General features: G+C 37.6%; 1 protein-coding gene across 1 annotated transcript; it reads right to left on the reverse strand.

Annotated features, from left to right (window-relative positions):
- Positions 1-6376: 6376 nt before the first annotated feature.
- LOC110771955 (putative LRR receptor-like serine/threonine-protein kinase At1g06840) lies at positions 6377-12802 on the reverse strand. Its single transcript, XM_021976306.2, has 21 exons — positions 12760-12802; positions 12506-12608; positions 12221-12371; positions 12044-12115; positions 11854-11925; positions 11591-11734; positions 11425-11496; positions 11249-11320; positions 11031-11105; positions 10672-10740; positions 10492-10560; positions 10221-10292; positions 10043-10126; positions 9864-9932; positions 8789-9312; positions 8408-8566; positions 8036-8304; positions 7836-7887; positions 7394-7644; positions 7117-7251; positions 6377-7026 (listed from the first exon to the last, which is right to left on the reverse strand). Exons 2-21 carry the CDS (start codon positions 12597-12599, stop codon positions 6703-6705), a joined length of 2829 nt encoding a protein of 942 aa, XP_021831998.2. The 5' UTR covers positions 12600-12608; positions 12760-12802; the 3' UTR covers positions 6377-6702.
- Positions 12803-13627: the final 825 nt, after the last annotated feature.

Below are 13627 nucleotides of genomic sequence, written 5' to 3' on the forward strand. Positions count from 1 at the left end.
ATCCAAAATTCAGCCCCATTGGATAAATATGGAGTCTGTTACCTAGCAAACACAGAGCCATGCTCAGGATGGATTTTATCAGCGCGCAAAATGAGTTAGCAATTTGTTTTGGCCTTAACTTCCTCCTCCGACCTTGGATTGGCCCAAATGATATATGGCTGGAAAGAGGACATTCTGAACTTCAAGTTTGAGTGCTTAAAGTCTTAATTTGCTTAAGTGGAAGCCCAATTCGTAAGCCCTTGAAGTTGCTGGTCATGCTGACCTCAGGATGAGCTATTATTTCTGGTTGGAAGCTTGGTCATGGTGACATGAAGATGAGCTAGGGCTGCTGGTGAGATTTATTAGTGAAGTGCATCAACCATTTCAGATTTTATAATGGAAGTGTTGTATGCATTAGTGAAGTGCATCAACCATTTCAGATTTTATAAAACAAGTGTTGTATGCATTAGCCATACTTAATTCAGATTTTCAGCTTTCTTAGGCCTATATATAGTGAGGTTTCCCAAGCTTGTAAACACACCCCAAGGGGGGGAGCTCTCAAACACTTCTCTAGAGCTCCCTTCCCTTCTCTCCCTCAAATTCTCTTAGTTTCTCTTTCTAGTTTTCAATTGTTGTAATGAAATCTTTTGTGTTGAAATTCTCCTTAAGTTTTTCCAAGTTCTACTTAATTTTCATTGTTATGTAAATTCTTTTCTTTAGTTTCAAGTTTGATTAGTTTCCAAGTTTCAATTTTGATTTTTGTTCTTATTCATTATGCTTATAAGTTAATGTGCTAGTTTGAATGATTGATCACCATTTAGGCTTGCATGTTAGCTATCTTGGTTTGAATTAAGAGTAGACACCATGCTTTAATTCGAATTGAACTATGAATAGGAAGAGTATGTATGGACATTCGACAACAGGGATTAGATACATGCTTGGTTGTTTAAATTGTTCTTCTATGCTTAATGGGTTCCTAATGCTTAATTTTAGGTTAGACAACAAATGATCAAATTAGGGAATTAGGAACACAAGGTTATGACCAAACACCATGGCTTAATCATACATTAGCTAGAATCAATCCGTTAATCTAATTGAACTTGGGAACTTATCTACTTGAGTTAGTTATTTTCTTTCTTCCTTGTTTTATTTATTTCCTTTCTTTTTCATTTCTGTTTTGTGTAGGAGAAATGAATTGGATCATTCAATCACCAATCCTCGTGGGATCGACCTCGCACTTACATACGCTATACTACCAAACGGCTCGTGCACTTGCGAGTATCACAAGTTGAGGATGCAACTGAATCCATTTTGGTGCAGCTGTATCTACACAACATTAGTCTCAAACCATTTGTGTAGTTGACACTAATACGAATATGTGGGTGCTCATTAGTGAATGAGTACACTGAACGCGATCAACCGTAGTTCTCGTATGGAGTATTTATCTATATGTCAAACGAGAACTCATAGTTGCAATAATGCAAATTAGTCCTTAGACCTGAGGCATCATGGTTGTCCTGTGATGCGTTATTGATTTTTGATAGCTCTTAAAGGCAAGCCGTAAAAGATTTGTCTTAAGTGTTGTTGGGATCTCTTAATTCATCATAGGGGCATGTGAATGTACAATAAGGAATCTCTACTTTCGATAAAAGAATGAGAATGTTTCAAGATGTGATTCAGCAAATCTTTGGCCAAAGTATTTTGAGCTTGATTTAGAAAGTTGTCCTTAATCATGTTCTTTTGAATCACATGAGGTTATAAATCATATTAGGGGTTTGACATAATCAATCCATACCCTAATAATATGATTTGAAATATTGTATAAGAGAAGGACCGTATTGCATTGCAATTCCAACTGAATAGGTTCTTCATCTATTCTGGTTAGCTTGGGTAGCCTTGATATATTGCTAGATGTCACTCTTGGCTTGTGGAAGTCCTAGGATTGATTGTGATCGATCCAAATAAAGGAAGAATTAAAAAAGGGTTTTAATTCTAGTCGGTTAGAAAGAGTTTTAATATTTTCCCACTGCCTTGCTAATTAGAACCTAATGGATCACATACCTTAAATGGTTAACTTTGAGTAATACAAATGAGAATGAGGAAATCAATTTGATTGATTTGATGTGGATGATTTACTACGTGTAAAAACATATTTGGGTCTCGGTAATAATTAACGGGAAGCCCAAATGGTTGGGTATCAAGCCCAAGGGCTTAAGACAACTAAATATTATGGTTTAAGTGTCATAAGGCCCAATTTTGGAAGCCCAATGGGGTTTGGCCGAAAATGCTTGAGTGAATGTGTATGGGAATTGTTTCCATAAGCTCATTCACACACAAACACAATCCAACATCAACCAAATAGGTTTGGGAGATCAAAGAGAGAAAAATGATAGTTTTCAAGAGTGAAACACTTTCATCTTTAAAAGGGGTTTAGATTGAAATCCATCTTGAGAATCTTGCACTAGCATCCTTGTATTCTCAAGATACTTCTTCTCATCTCAAGGTTCCATTGGTGTGGAGACTTAGAGGCCATATCCTTTTGTGGCTCACAAGGAGGAGAAAGATCAAAGAGGAGATCAACAAAGGGAAATCATTAAGAGAAGACCAAAACACAACTTGGTTCATATTATAGCTCTTCAAGGGTAATGAGAACTTATCCCTTTCTCTTGTACTTTCATTTTATGAAATCATATCAATGTTCATGGCTTAAGATACTGGGAAGAAGTTTTGTTTTGAATTTAAACAACCACCATATTCTTCCGTTGCGATTAATTTGATTAATTGTATGTTTAATATTCAAATGAACTTCTTAAAAATGTTTTAAAACCAACAGCCAAATGGAGAACTAGTGCAGCATGAACCGTTGCTTAGGGACGGTCGTGTAATGGCCCGTATGATTGATCGATATACGGAGATGCAATCGTCTTATATTCGTGAACGACGTCAAGTTGACTTGATGGAGCATTTATGGGCGGTGAAAGGCAATGACGGCGAATGAAGTGAAGTGAAGAAGTTTATTTATATTTATTATGTTTATGTTTTATTTTTAGTTATGCTTTGTTTTTTTAATGCTTTGGTTGTGGTTTGTTTATTTTTAATGCTTTGGATTTGGTTTGTTTTTTATGTATGGAATGTCTTGAATAAAAAGGTATTTTATTGAATGCTTTCTTTATTCACTCAAATAAAACCAATACTACTAATGAAATAAAATACATGAATTACAACTACTTTTGAAAACAAAACATTAAAATACAATGAAATAAAAGGCAAGCAACCTAACTTAATGGTTTTCATCATTTAACCAATCCGTGTTGCTAGGTCCATAGTCATGAAAAAGTCTTCGTCTCATAACATCCCTTCGTTCTAGCTTCCAAAATTGTTTTGTTTCAGGGGACATATGGCTTGTATCCATGGCCATGGTTTCCCGATCCTTCTTCTCAATGTTTTGTTTGCGTACATACTCCCTTCTTTTGCATATTCCACTTGAAATGCCCTCTCATCTTCTTGGGTTTTCTTGTCTATTTCAAGTCTCATGGCGCTTTGCGTTGCAATTTCCTCCAAAAATTTAGATGTATTAGTAGTAGAATTACTCTCTCTCTTCGCCTTTGCCGCCTTTCTCCCAATAGGCCTCGACTCCCTTTGGATGGGTGAGTCTTGACTCATCGGGGAATCTATAGGCGAATCCGATGCCGGTTAATCATGGAGTGGCGTCTCGTTCAACACCACAGTCGGACCCGTTGGAATAATTCGGAATCTCGGACAATTCTTCACCACCTCCCAACATTGGTTATAGTTGAAACTTTTTTTGCCTTGCCCAGTAGCACCATACCACATTTGTGCTTGCATAATCTATATATAAAAAAATATTGGAAATGCAAGAAACTTAAAAAAATATTGGCAATGCAAGAAACTTAAAAAAAATTACTAGGACATTAAAATTAATAAAACGAAAATCACAAATATTTTACCTCATTGGTAAGATTTTCCCGCTCCTATGGTTGTCCATCGCTTTTGCCAAGGCATCTCTCCATTTCCCCAACTCTTTATTGAGAATTTTCCACCTACTAGATAATGCCATTTCCGTACGGGTCGAACTCGATCTTTTACAAAATTCTTAATGAATTTTTTTTTCCACATATGACAGAATTTCATCTCATTACCTGAGACAGAACAATGACTAATTTGGAGCCAACACTCGCACAACAAAACATCTTCCATGGTGCTCCATGCCCCAATACCGTCGGTAGAAGAAGCCATAAGATGATAAATAAAAATACAATTTGGAAGTGAATAAAATGTTGAGTAAAAAGTGAATAATAGTAGAAGTAGAAGAAAATGTATGAGGATTTGGTGTTGAAAGTGAAGAGTTTTGGTAGGTATTTATAGAAAAAAATTTCAGAATTTTTGGGTATTTTTCATTTTTTTTCATTTTTTTATTGCACAAAAATTGGCTACCGTTGGATTGGAGGAAAAATTCTGATTGAAGAGCCCAAAATGCGACACGTGGCAGAGAGCAGTTGGCGGCACTGTAGCGGCGCATTCAAATTTGAACGCCAGGGCTGACATCGTCGTGACGTCAGCGAGCTGACGTTAGCACCAAAACTCGGGCTGGAGCTCGGGCTAGCCTTGCCCTCGGGCCAGCCCAGGTTGCTGGGCCCCACCATCTGCCCGGGCCTTGTTTTGTTGCTGGAAACACCATTTTGGGCCAAAACAACCCCCCCACCCCGACACGTGGCAGAGAGCAGTTGGCGGCACTGTAGCCAGAGGCGGCCCATGGGGTGTGCGAGGTGTGCGACCGCACAGGGCCCCCAAAATTTAAGGGCCCCAAATTTTTCCGAGTCAACGCATTCAATTAATTAAAACATGAAAATAAAAATAAAATATTAAATATCACCCCACAACGCCACATGCAAGGCCCCAAAACCAAAACCAAAATTGAATTGAATATTAATTATCAACAACCTCCACAACTTAGAGAGTAGAGACCCTAATTTAATTCGTTTTCCTCTTCCCAACTCTCACGCTGCAACTCTTCTTTTTATTTATTTATTATGGTTTGAAACCTGTGTTTTCCTCTTCCCAACTCTTGCGCTGCAAAACCATTATAATATTCTTTTCTCTTTTAGTGAGTCTCTCTCTCTCCTCCGTCAAAATAAATCATCCCTTTCTCTTCAGTACCAGTGTACCACCCTCTTCCATCAAATTTTGGATTGTAAAAACCCAAGCTTTAGCCCTTTCCCCAAAATCACAGTTCTTTTCTCCCTCCCTCATTCACATGAGAATTCACCGAGCATTGAAATTGGAAATCAATTTATTAGCTCTGTGATTTGGAAGAGTGACTAAAAAAAAAATTCTGGGAAGCTCTTTCCGAAGGTGTTCCTCCCGTGTCAGAAAATTTTGTTTCTATATGGATTTTTTTTTCCTACTTGTATATATGTAGGGCCTCGACATCCATATTTGCACAGGGCCCCCAAAATCAATGGACCGGCTCTGACTGTAGCGGCGCATTCAAATTTGAACGTCAGGGCCGACATCGTCGTGACGTCAGCGAGCTGATGTTAGCACCAAAACTCGGGCTGGAGCTCGGGCTAGCCTTGCCCTCGGGCCAGCCCAGGTTGCTGGGCCCCACCATCTGCCCGGGCCTTGTTTTGTTGCTGGAAACACCATTTTGGGCCAAAACAACCCCCCCACCCCCACCCCCACCCCTCCCCTTGGTCCCCTTGCTGGAAATGCTCTAAAGGAAGGGCGAATTCTATTTTAAGGGGAGAGGGGCACTCACAAGGGGATTCAAACTGATGCCATGAGGTTTGCAAATAAAGACCTCAACCACTGGGGTAAACACCCACTGGCTTGTGTGCACTTTATAAAGAGTAAAGATTTTGGTAACTTTTTTTTTTTTTTTTTTTTTCAATCAGAAACATTACAGTGCGTTTGGATGAGGAAATTTAAAAGTGCAAAGGATTTCATAAATGACGGAATTTAAAATGACGGAAATTAATGTTCTAGAGTTTGTAAAGTTTCTTGTTTGGGTGACGGATTTAAAACACGGGATTTAACTTTTATTTGTAAAGTTATCTTTTTTTAAAACTCAATCTCTCTTAGGATTTTAGAAATGACGACTTTTAGATAGAATTTAAAGTTGAGATTTATGATCTCCAAATTCCATGTATTTTCCCACGTGAAATTTCTAAATTTCTATGTTTTTTTTAATCCAAACACGGGAATTGGTTCATATCAATTTAGAAATTCTGACTTTTGTCAAAATCCTAAGTTTATTTCCCTCATCCAAATGCACCGTTAAGGATTTTTGGCACCCGGTTCGGTTTGATTCGGTTTGATTCACTGACCGAAACTCAGAAAAAATGAAGAAGAGGGTGCAGTTTTGACTCAGTTAAAGTTAGTAACAACTAAGAACTCAAAATTCAGTATGCAGTAAAATGACCATCATTCTTTTGTTACACCACAACATCTCAAATGCTAACCTATGTACATACACTACTCATTATTACTCACATTTTCGTTCTCTAGATAGCCAAAAAAACAGAGACAAAACTACATTTTAGATCCGAAGCTCAGCTACAAGATGTTATTTTTCTGTCTGTAATCTGGAAAACAGAGAAAAGGGTTCAAAGAAACCCCCTAGATTCTCCTCAAGGATAACTTCTTTTCATACGACACGAATATATACAGCGTCACGTGACTAGCATGTGAGGAGATTTTTCATCATCGAGGCGCGATGGTTGGGACGACACCACTGGAAAGATCACTTCCTACAACACTGGAGGACATATAGGGTGTGTCTCTAGTCAAGTAGGATGATGAGGTTGAGGCAGCAGATGGTGAAAGTATGGTGTCAGCTTCCGGCATGATTTTGATTATGTTTTCAAGCTCCCTCACCACTTCCAGCATTGCTGGCCGCTTATCTTGCTTCTCATAACAACATCTAAGGGCCAAAGCTAGGAACCTCTCTACACATTCCGACGGATAGGAGCCCATTCTGCCGTCTATAATGGAGAACATCAACCCGGCCTGATGAGCTAGATTCACCTGACAAATAAATATAATTTTTTATGAATTTTTTTTTTTTGGTATATGCAGACGGATCACAGAAAGAGCAGTGGTGTTTTAATATGTTACCTCACGAACAATGTTTTTGCCATGTGATATTGGCAGCACACCAGTCAAGAGCTCCAGAAACACAATCCCAAGGCTATAGACATCGCTTTTGTCTGTCAACTTACTTGTCAAAAAGTACTCTGGATCCAGGTAACCCTGCACGTATGATTGGTTCCAAAACAAAAGAGTAATGGAACAAAGCATACTTCTTGGTTCTCAATTTCTCACAACGGATTTGAAAGTAGCAGATATTATATTATTCTTGATTGATTTCAAGTTTTGCAGAATCTAAACGTACCGGTGTTCCTCTCACAACTGTAGATACATATGAAGGTCCGGTCCCTTCATCATCCTGTAGAGGAGCAAGCCGTGAGAGTCCAAAATCAGCTACTTTAGCCATAAGGTTGGAGTCCAGAAGTATGTTGGTGGCTTTAATGTCTCGGTGGAATATGGGAGGATTTGCCTCATTATGGAGATAAAGAATGCCTTTAGCTGAACCCAATGCAATTTGTAACCTCATACCAAAGCTCAGGCTTCCCTTGGCCGTAACTATCATATCACAGCAAGTACAGAACTTAAGAAGAAATTTCAATGCAGAATTAGCTAGATGAAACTCAAGCTGCAGAAAGAAATCTTGTCCCAAAATGGGGAATGATGAGAAGAACAATGGAAATAACCAAAGAGGCATGGATGAATAGAAGGAGCCATTTAAGAATCTGGGAATGTTGGAAATTTCATACCACAAAGCCAGTCCCTTAAGGTACCATTGGGCATGAACTCATAAACCAGCATCTGCACAAGCACCAAGAACATAATTTGATCAATGATATTTACATTCATGTGATTCTAATACATTGAAGCACTCAACCAGCATCTGCACAAAAAAACTAGTTGCAACTTGGAAGCAATGACTAATTTCCCAAGACTGCAAACCTCATACCTGCTCCCCTTCTTCATCACAATATCCCACCAAAGAGACCAAGTTTCGGTGATGTAATCTCGATAACAGTTCTATCTCGGTCAAGAATTCTTTTTCACCCTGCAAGGATCCTTCTTTCGCACGCTTTATGGCGACAATTGTGTCATCAGATAAAATACCTCTGTAAACTTTCCCATAACCTCCTCGACCAAGTTGAGTTGAATTATCAAAATTCCTGGTAGCTAGTGTCATTTCTTTGAAAGTGAACGCCTTTACGCCATCAATTTTCACTGTAATGTTCGAGTATGCAAAGAGTGATAAGAACTTATACCACTTTCTAGGATGATAAATTGATATTCAACCTGATAGTATCTCCAAGTATTCAGGACTTACATGAATGTCTCCTAGAAGGTGGTCTGTCCCGGTGTCTCAAGCATCTTGTGATCAGAAGCATGACAGTGGCAGAAAGAATGACAGACGATGCAACTGCCCCTGTTATAATAGCTGCCCAAATTCCCTTCCTAATGCCCATCCTTCGTGGCCCAACAATCACTATAACAACAATATAATGAAGTTACCATGATGCAGAATGAAATTAAGAACAAGAAACCTGCAGTCAACCTGATTCCAAAATAAAATTAAGAAACAGGAGGAACATTGACCAATATACTCATAGGCTGGTGCTGGTAGATGAGCAAACAGAAAAATGCAGCATAATTTCATAAATTAGACCAAAATGACTTGAAACGAAGATGTCCAGGCTAAAGCACATACTATTTGAATAAGGTCCCAGCAGAGTGAAGTCGAGAATCTCATAAGGTCCAAAGAAATCAGGTAGAGGATTTTCCCACGATGTTAAAACTCCTCTAATTCGATGAACCTCACTAAAGTTGAAAGTATTTGAGTGGGGATTAATGAACATAGGGAAAAGCTTCAAATGCATCCGTAGACGAGGTCCTTCTTGCCAGACAAATGAATCAATAAATAATTGGTAAAGGCTCAAGTTGAGAGATCTAGTGAAGCATATTTCAAAGTTCTGAATATGTGGAGGAAAATCCGAAAAACTAGGGCTTTTCAGACGATATTCAACTATTATAGGTGATGCACAAAAGCATGGCACTGGGGAAGATGGGACATATTCGTAGAAATTATCTATTGGGCATGCTTGACTAGGGCAGGTCATTTTTGGAGTTGAATTTGTTGAACTATCAGGGGTTCCATCTCCTCCAGCTTCGGATCGACAGAACTGGCGTACATTTTGTATGCTTGCATTCTTGCAAATAGGATTTCCTTCAAGTCTGAGAAAATCTGGTATAAGTGAGAATTTGAATTTCTAGAAGTAAAACATGGTATATTTTTGCTAATAATTTTAAATACAGGACATAATTTATGGGCAAGTTAACCACTCCATAACATGAAAGCAAGCATAAAATTCCCAATATATGCCATTGGATAAGGGAAATGAAAGACGAGAAAAGAAAAAAGCTCCAAGGAATCCTAGCTATATCCACCTGTGTAGAGAGTACAACTATAGAACAATGTGTGTTGCTTTTTAAAATTTGGTAACATATCTCTCCTAATTGAAATTGTACCATTCATGCCACTCTTAATTTGCATGCAATTATTTTGTGCATTTCCTCATTTCCATGAAACTATTTAATCAATTTGTGTATCTATAAAAGTCCCCATTTTTAACTGCACTGAGAAAAATAAGATGTCCAGCTATAATAACATCCTTAACAATGCAGAGTTCTTTTTTGTTCTTTCTTCTCTAATAAATCCAGAACAATATATAAGAAACAACTCTGAAAATAGGGATATGATTGAAGCCATTGCATTGGAAACATACCTCAAGGTGACATTTGCTGGAGGATTTAGCTCTCCCGATATGTTCGACAGTGAATTGTTCCGGAGATCACTGCAAAATTCATCAAACTTCTAAATAAGCTCAATCTAAAAATTTACACTAAATCATTAAGGTCCTCAAACTTTAAATGTTCATGCTACTTTTTTGGTAAAGGAATTTACAGTTTAAGTCTTGCTCTTGTACTAAAAGATATGTTCCACCATATAGCAGGGACAGAACCAGTCAAGAAATTATTCTCGAGTGACCTGTAATACAAGTCATTACAGAAATCAGATCCAGTCTGCATAGAAGTGCAATATTATACGAAATACAGATTTAGGGAAGTTAGGAGATTCTCACAATTTCTGAAGTGAAGGAAGATCAGAGAAATTCTCAGGAATAGATCCATTAAGCTGGTTATCTGACAGATCGCTGCAATAAATAATGAAAATTAAACAGGAAAAGTTTATAAATTACTCAGATTAAACACAGACAGTGATATGTAATAATTTTTTTGTGTCACTTTTATTTAAAGTTAACATGCTGATGCAGCAAGAAGTATAAATAGAACAAGTTACAAGTTTTTTTTTTGGACAGACAAGTTAAAAGTTTACTTGGGCCATTTGCATACATTGTTGTCATATTGTGAGAGAGTCTATGTGAAGGTATGGATCCACTCAGTTGATTCCAGCTTAGATCTCTGTGCAATGAACCCAGTAAAAGGTTAGATAATAGAGGTATAAATAGAAGAGTAAATAAATGCATTATAGTGTCCATTAATTCAAGGTTGTTGAGCCATCTCCATACTTACAGATAAAGAAGGTTAGGTATCCTGCTAAAATCAGGAATTTCTCCCTGCAAGCTACAATTCCTAAGACTTCTGCCAAATCAGAAAGAAGGAAAAAGTAAAACTATTAGCAACCCTTTCAAGCAAATTTATGCAACATGTAATAAATACAAAATTAAAGCACTTAAAACATCTCGAGAAGTGGAAATACTGGATTACAGAGGTCATTTGGATATCAGTGAAATTCTAAAATTCCTATTGGAATTACCTTGCATACGACCTGGATCACCAAATTAATGCAACTTGCTTATAGTCCTAATGTAAAGCAGTATAAACATGAACCATCGATTCAACAAGAGAAAGATACGAATACTAAAACTTACATTTTTGCTAATTGGGAAAAGTTTCCATAAGAAGCTGGAATCTCAGTCCCCCTGAAGTTGTTGTTATCAAATTGACTGCAAATGGAAGAGAAAACAATAATTTCCATCAACCAAGAAGAAAATATCGTCAAGAAAAAACAGATTACCTACTGAGATCACACAAAAGGAAACAAGTTACTCCAAACTAAAAATCCGGACAGTGTTGAATTAGGACGTACATTATGCGCAAGTTTGGTAAGTTGGAGTATTCTGGTGGAAGATATCCAGATAAGTCATTATTATCAAAAAGCCTGTAAAAGTTTGCGTCAAGTATACACCATCAGGTATCAGTCAACAAGTATCAATACAGAACAATTTCCCCAAAACACAAGGAAATAAGGCTTTAAGAACTCACAAATGAAGAAGAGTGGGTACTTTAGAAAGCTCAGACGGAATTTGACCACTGAAGGAGTTGTTGTTCATGTGGCTGCAAAGCAATTAATGTACATGCAGCTGTCAAACATGAGAAATATAAAATGCTAGCTAACTTCAAGTAGCATTTAGCTTGAACATGTACTTACAGATGTTTTACTTTGACCAAGTTAACAAATGATTTTGGTATTGGACCTGACATATAGTTTTGGTCAACTTGTAGCCTATTTAAATTTGAAAGGTAACCGAGCTCATCAGGTAAAGAACCGGATAATTTGTTTCCACTCAAGAGCCTGCATACAAATGCATCACAAAAAAAATTATGAAAATTGTGTACTGTAAAACAGAAAATTATGTTGATATTCCAAAAACAAGTGTACCCAGAACTATAGATTGGTTGAACTCAACTTACAAGAGTTTCAAGGATGTCATGTTTCCTATCTCCTTTGGTATAGTGCCACTTAATTCATTCCACATGAAATCTCTTCCGGAAGAGAAGAAAACGAAATACAAAACATTAGAAAACAATTAAAAAGATAATCAGGAAAAAAAACCTCCAAAAAAGTGGAATCACAGATCAATTTTTGAGAGGCCAGACTCACAATATTAGAAGGTGAGATAGTTGGCCAAGCTCAGGTGCTAAACTTCCTGAGAGATTCATGTTCAGCAGTTGGCTGCATCAAATCATAATTAAGAAAAAAAAACCATTATCACTCACTGTGAGGGTAACGTAATCTGGAATGGAAAAGGTAAGAGCAGTATGAAAAAAGAATGCATACAGTTCCTCAAGGTGCAAGTACCCATCAGCCCCAACAGTATTATTACAAAAAACTCCAGTCCAGTGAGATTTACAAGGATCCCCATTGTTCCAGTTCGTGAGATGCTTCCTAGGATCACTTAAACTGCTCTTAACTGCTCTCAATGCTTTGACTGCAAAAGGGCACAAAACATAATTCATACTTTTCATTTGAATCATATAAGAATCATATATAAATGATTGAAATGCATTGAATTAAATCTGGATATAACAAGTAAGAAATATAGCATATGTGCAGCAAACTCACCTTCAGAAGGATTTGTAACTTGTGCAACCGCAAGGAGGACGAAGCAAGAACACAACAGAGCAATGACACATCCACAGACTCTCATTCTTAGCATTCTAACACCCTATGGAAACAACCCAATGAGCAATTTCCATAAAACTTGCAAACACTAAATTCAAAATCTTGACTTCTTTGTCATAAGAAGTAAAACTAGAACATGCAACAAAACACAAAAGAAAGATATAAGGAAACAGTTGGAAGTGAGAGAAAGATACTGCTCAGGAAGCACACACGAACAGTCAAACAATATGGGTAGAGTATTTTCAGGTTGTATTTCATTCTCCAAAAGGAGGTATTTATAATACAAGGATGTAACCTTAGTAGGGTCAAACTTGGAAACAAGATAAAATCCTAATTACACAATATTTGTACAAAAGGAAAGAAATATAGTTCTAAACTTCTAATAAACTAGAAAACAAATCTCCTAATTAAGCTAGGATCTTGCTAACACTCCCCCTCAAGTTGAGCAAAGATGTCACGCATGCCCAACTTATCAAGCGAGTTGAGAAAGACCGTAGTAGACACAGCTTTCGTAAGAACATCTGCCAGTTGATATAGAACATCTGCCAGTTGATACTCGGTTGATATAAACGGAAAAGAAATAATTTCAGCATCCAACTTCTCTATAACAAAATGTCGATCAACCTCCATGTGCTTTGTACAATCATGTTGCACAGGGTTATGCGCTGCGCAATTGCAATTGCAATTGTAGCGTTATTATCACAATACAAATCCATGGGTTTCTGGGGTCCAAACCCAAGATCTCTCAACAATCTTCTCAACCATAGTAACTCACACACACGTTGAGCCATCTCTTGATACTCTGCCTAGGCACTAGACCTAGACACCACTTTTTGCTTTTTACTCCTCCAAGTAACAAGATTACCACCAACAAATGTGAAATACCCAGACGTAGAACATCTATCAATGACTGAACCAGCCCAATCAGCATCCGTATACCCTTCCACATCTGTATGACTATACTTGCAAAACATTAACCCCTTGCCTTTCAGATACCTCAAAATGCGCATCACAGCACCCATATGATCTTCACTAGGAGAATGCATAAACTGACTCACTACA

Source organism: Prunus avium, chromosome 6, assembly GCF_965620075.1.
Source record: "Prunus avium chromosome 6, drPruAviu1.hap1.1, whole genome shotgun sequence".
NCBI lineage: Eukaryota > Viridiplantae > Streptophyta > Magnoliopsida > Rosales > Rosaceae > Prunus > Prunus avium.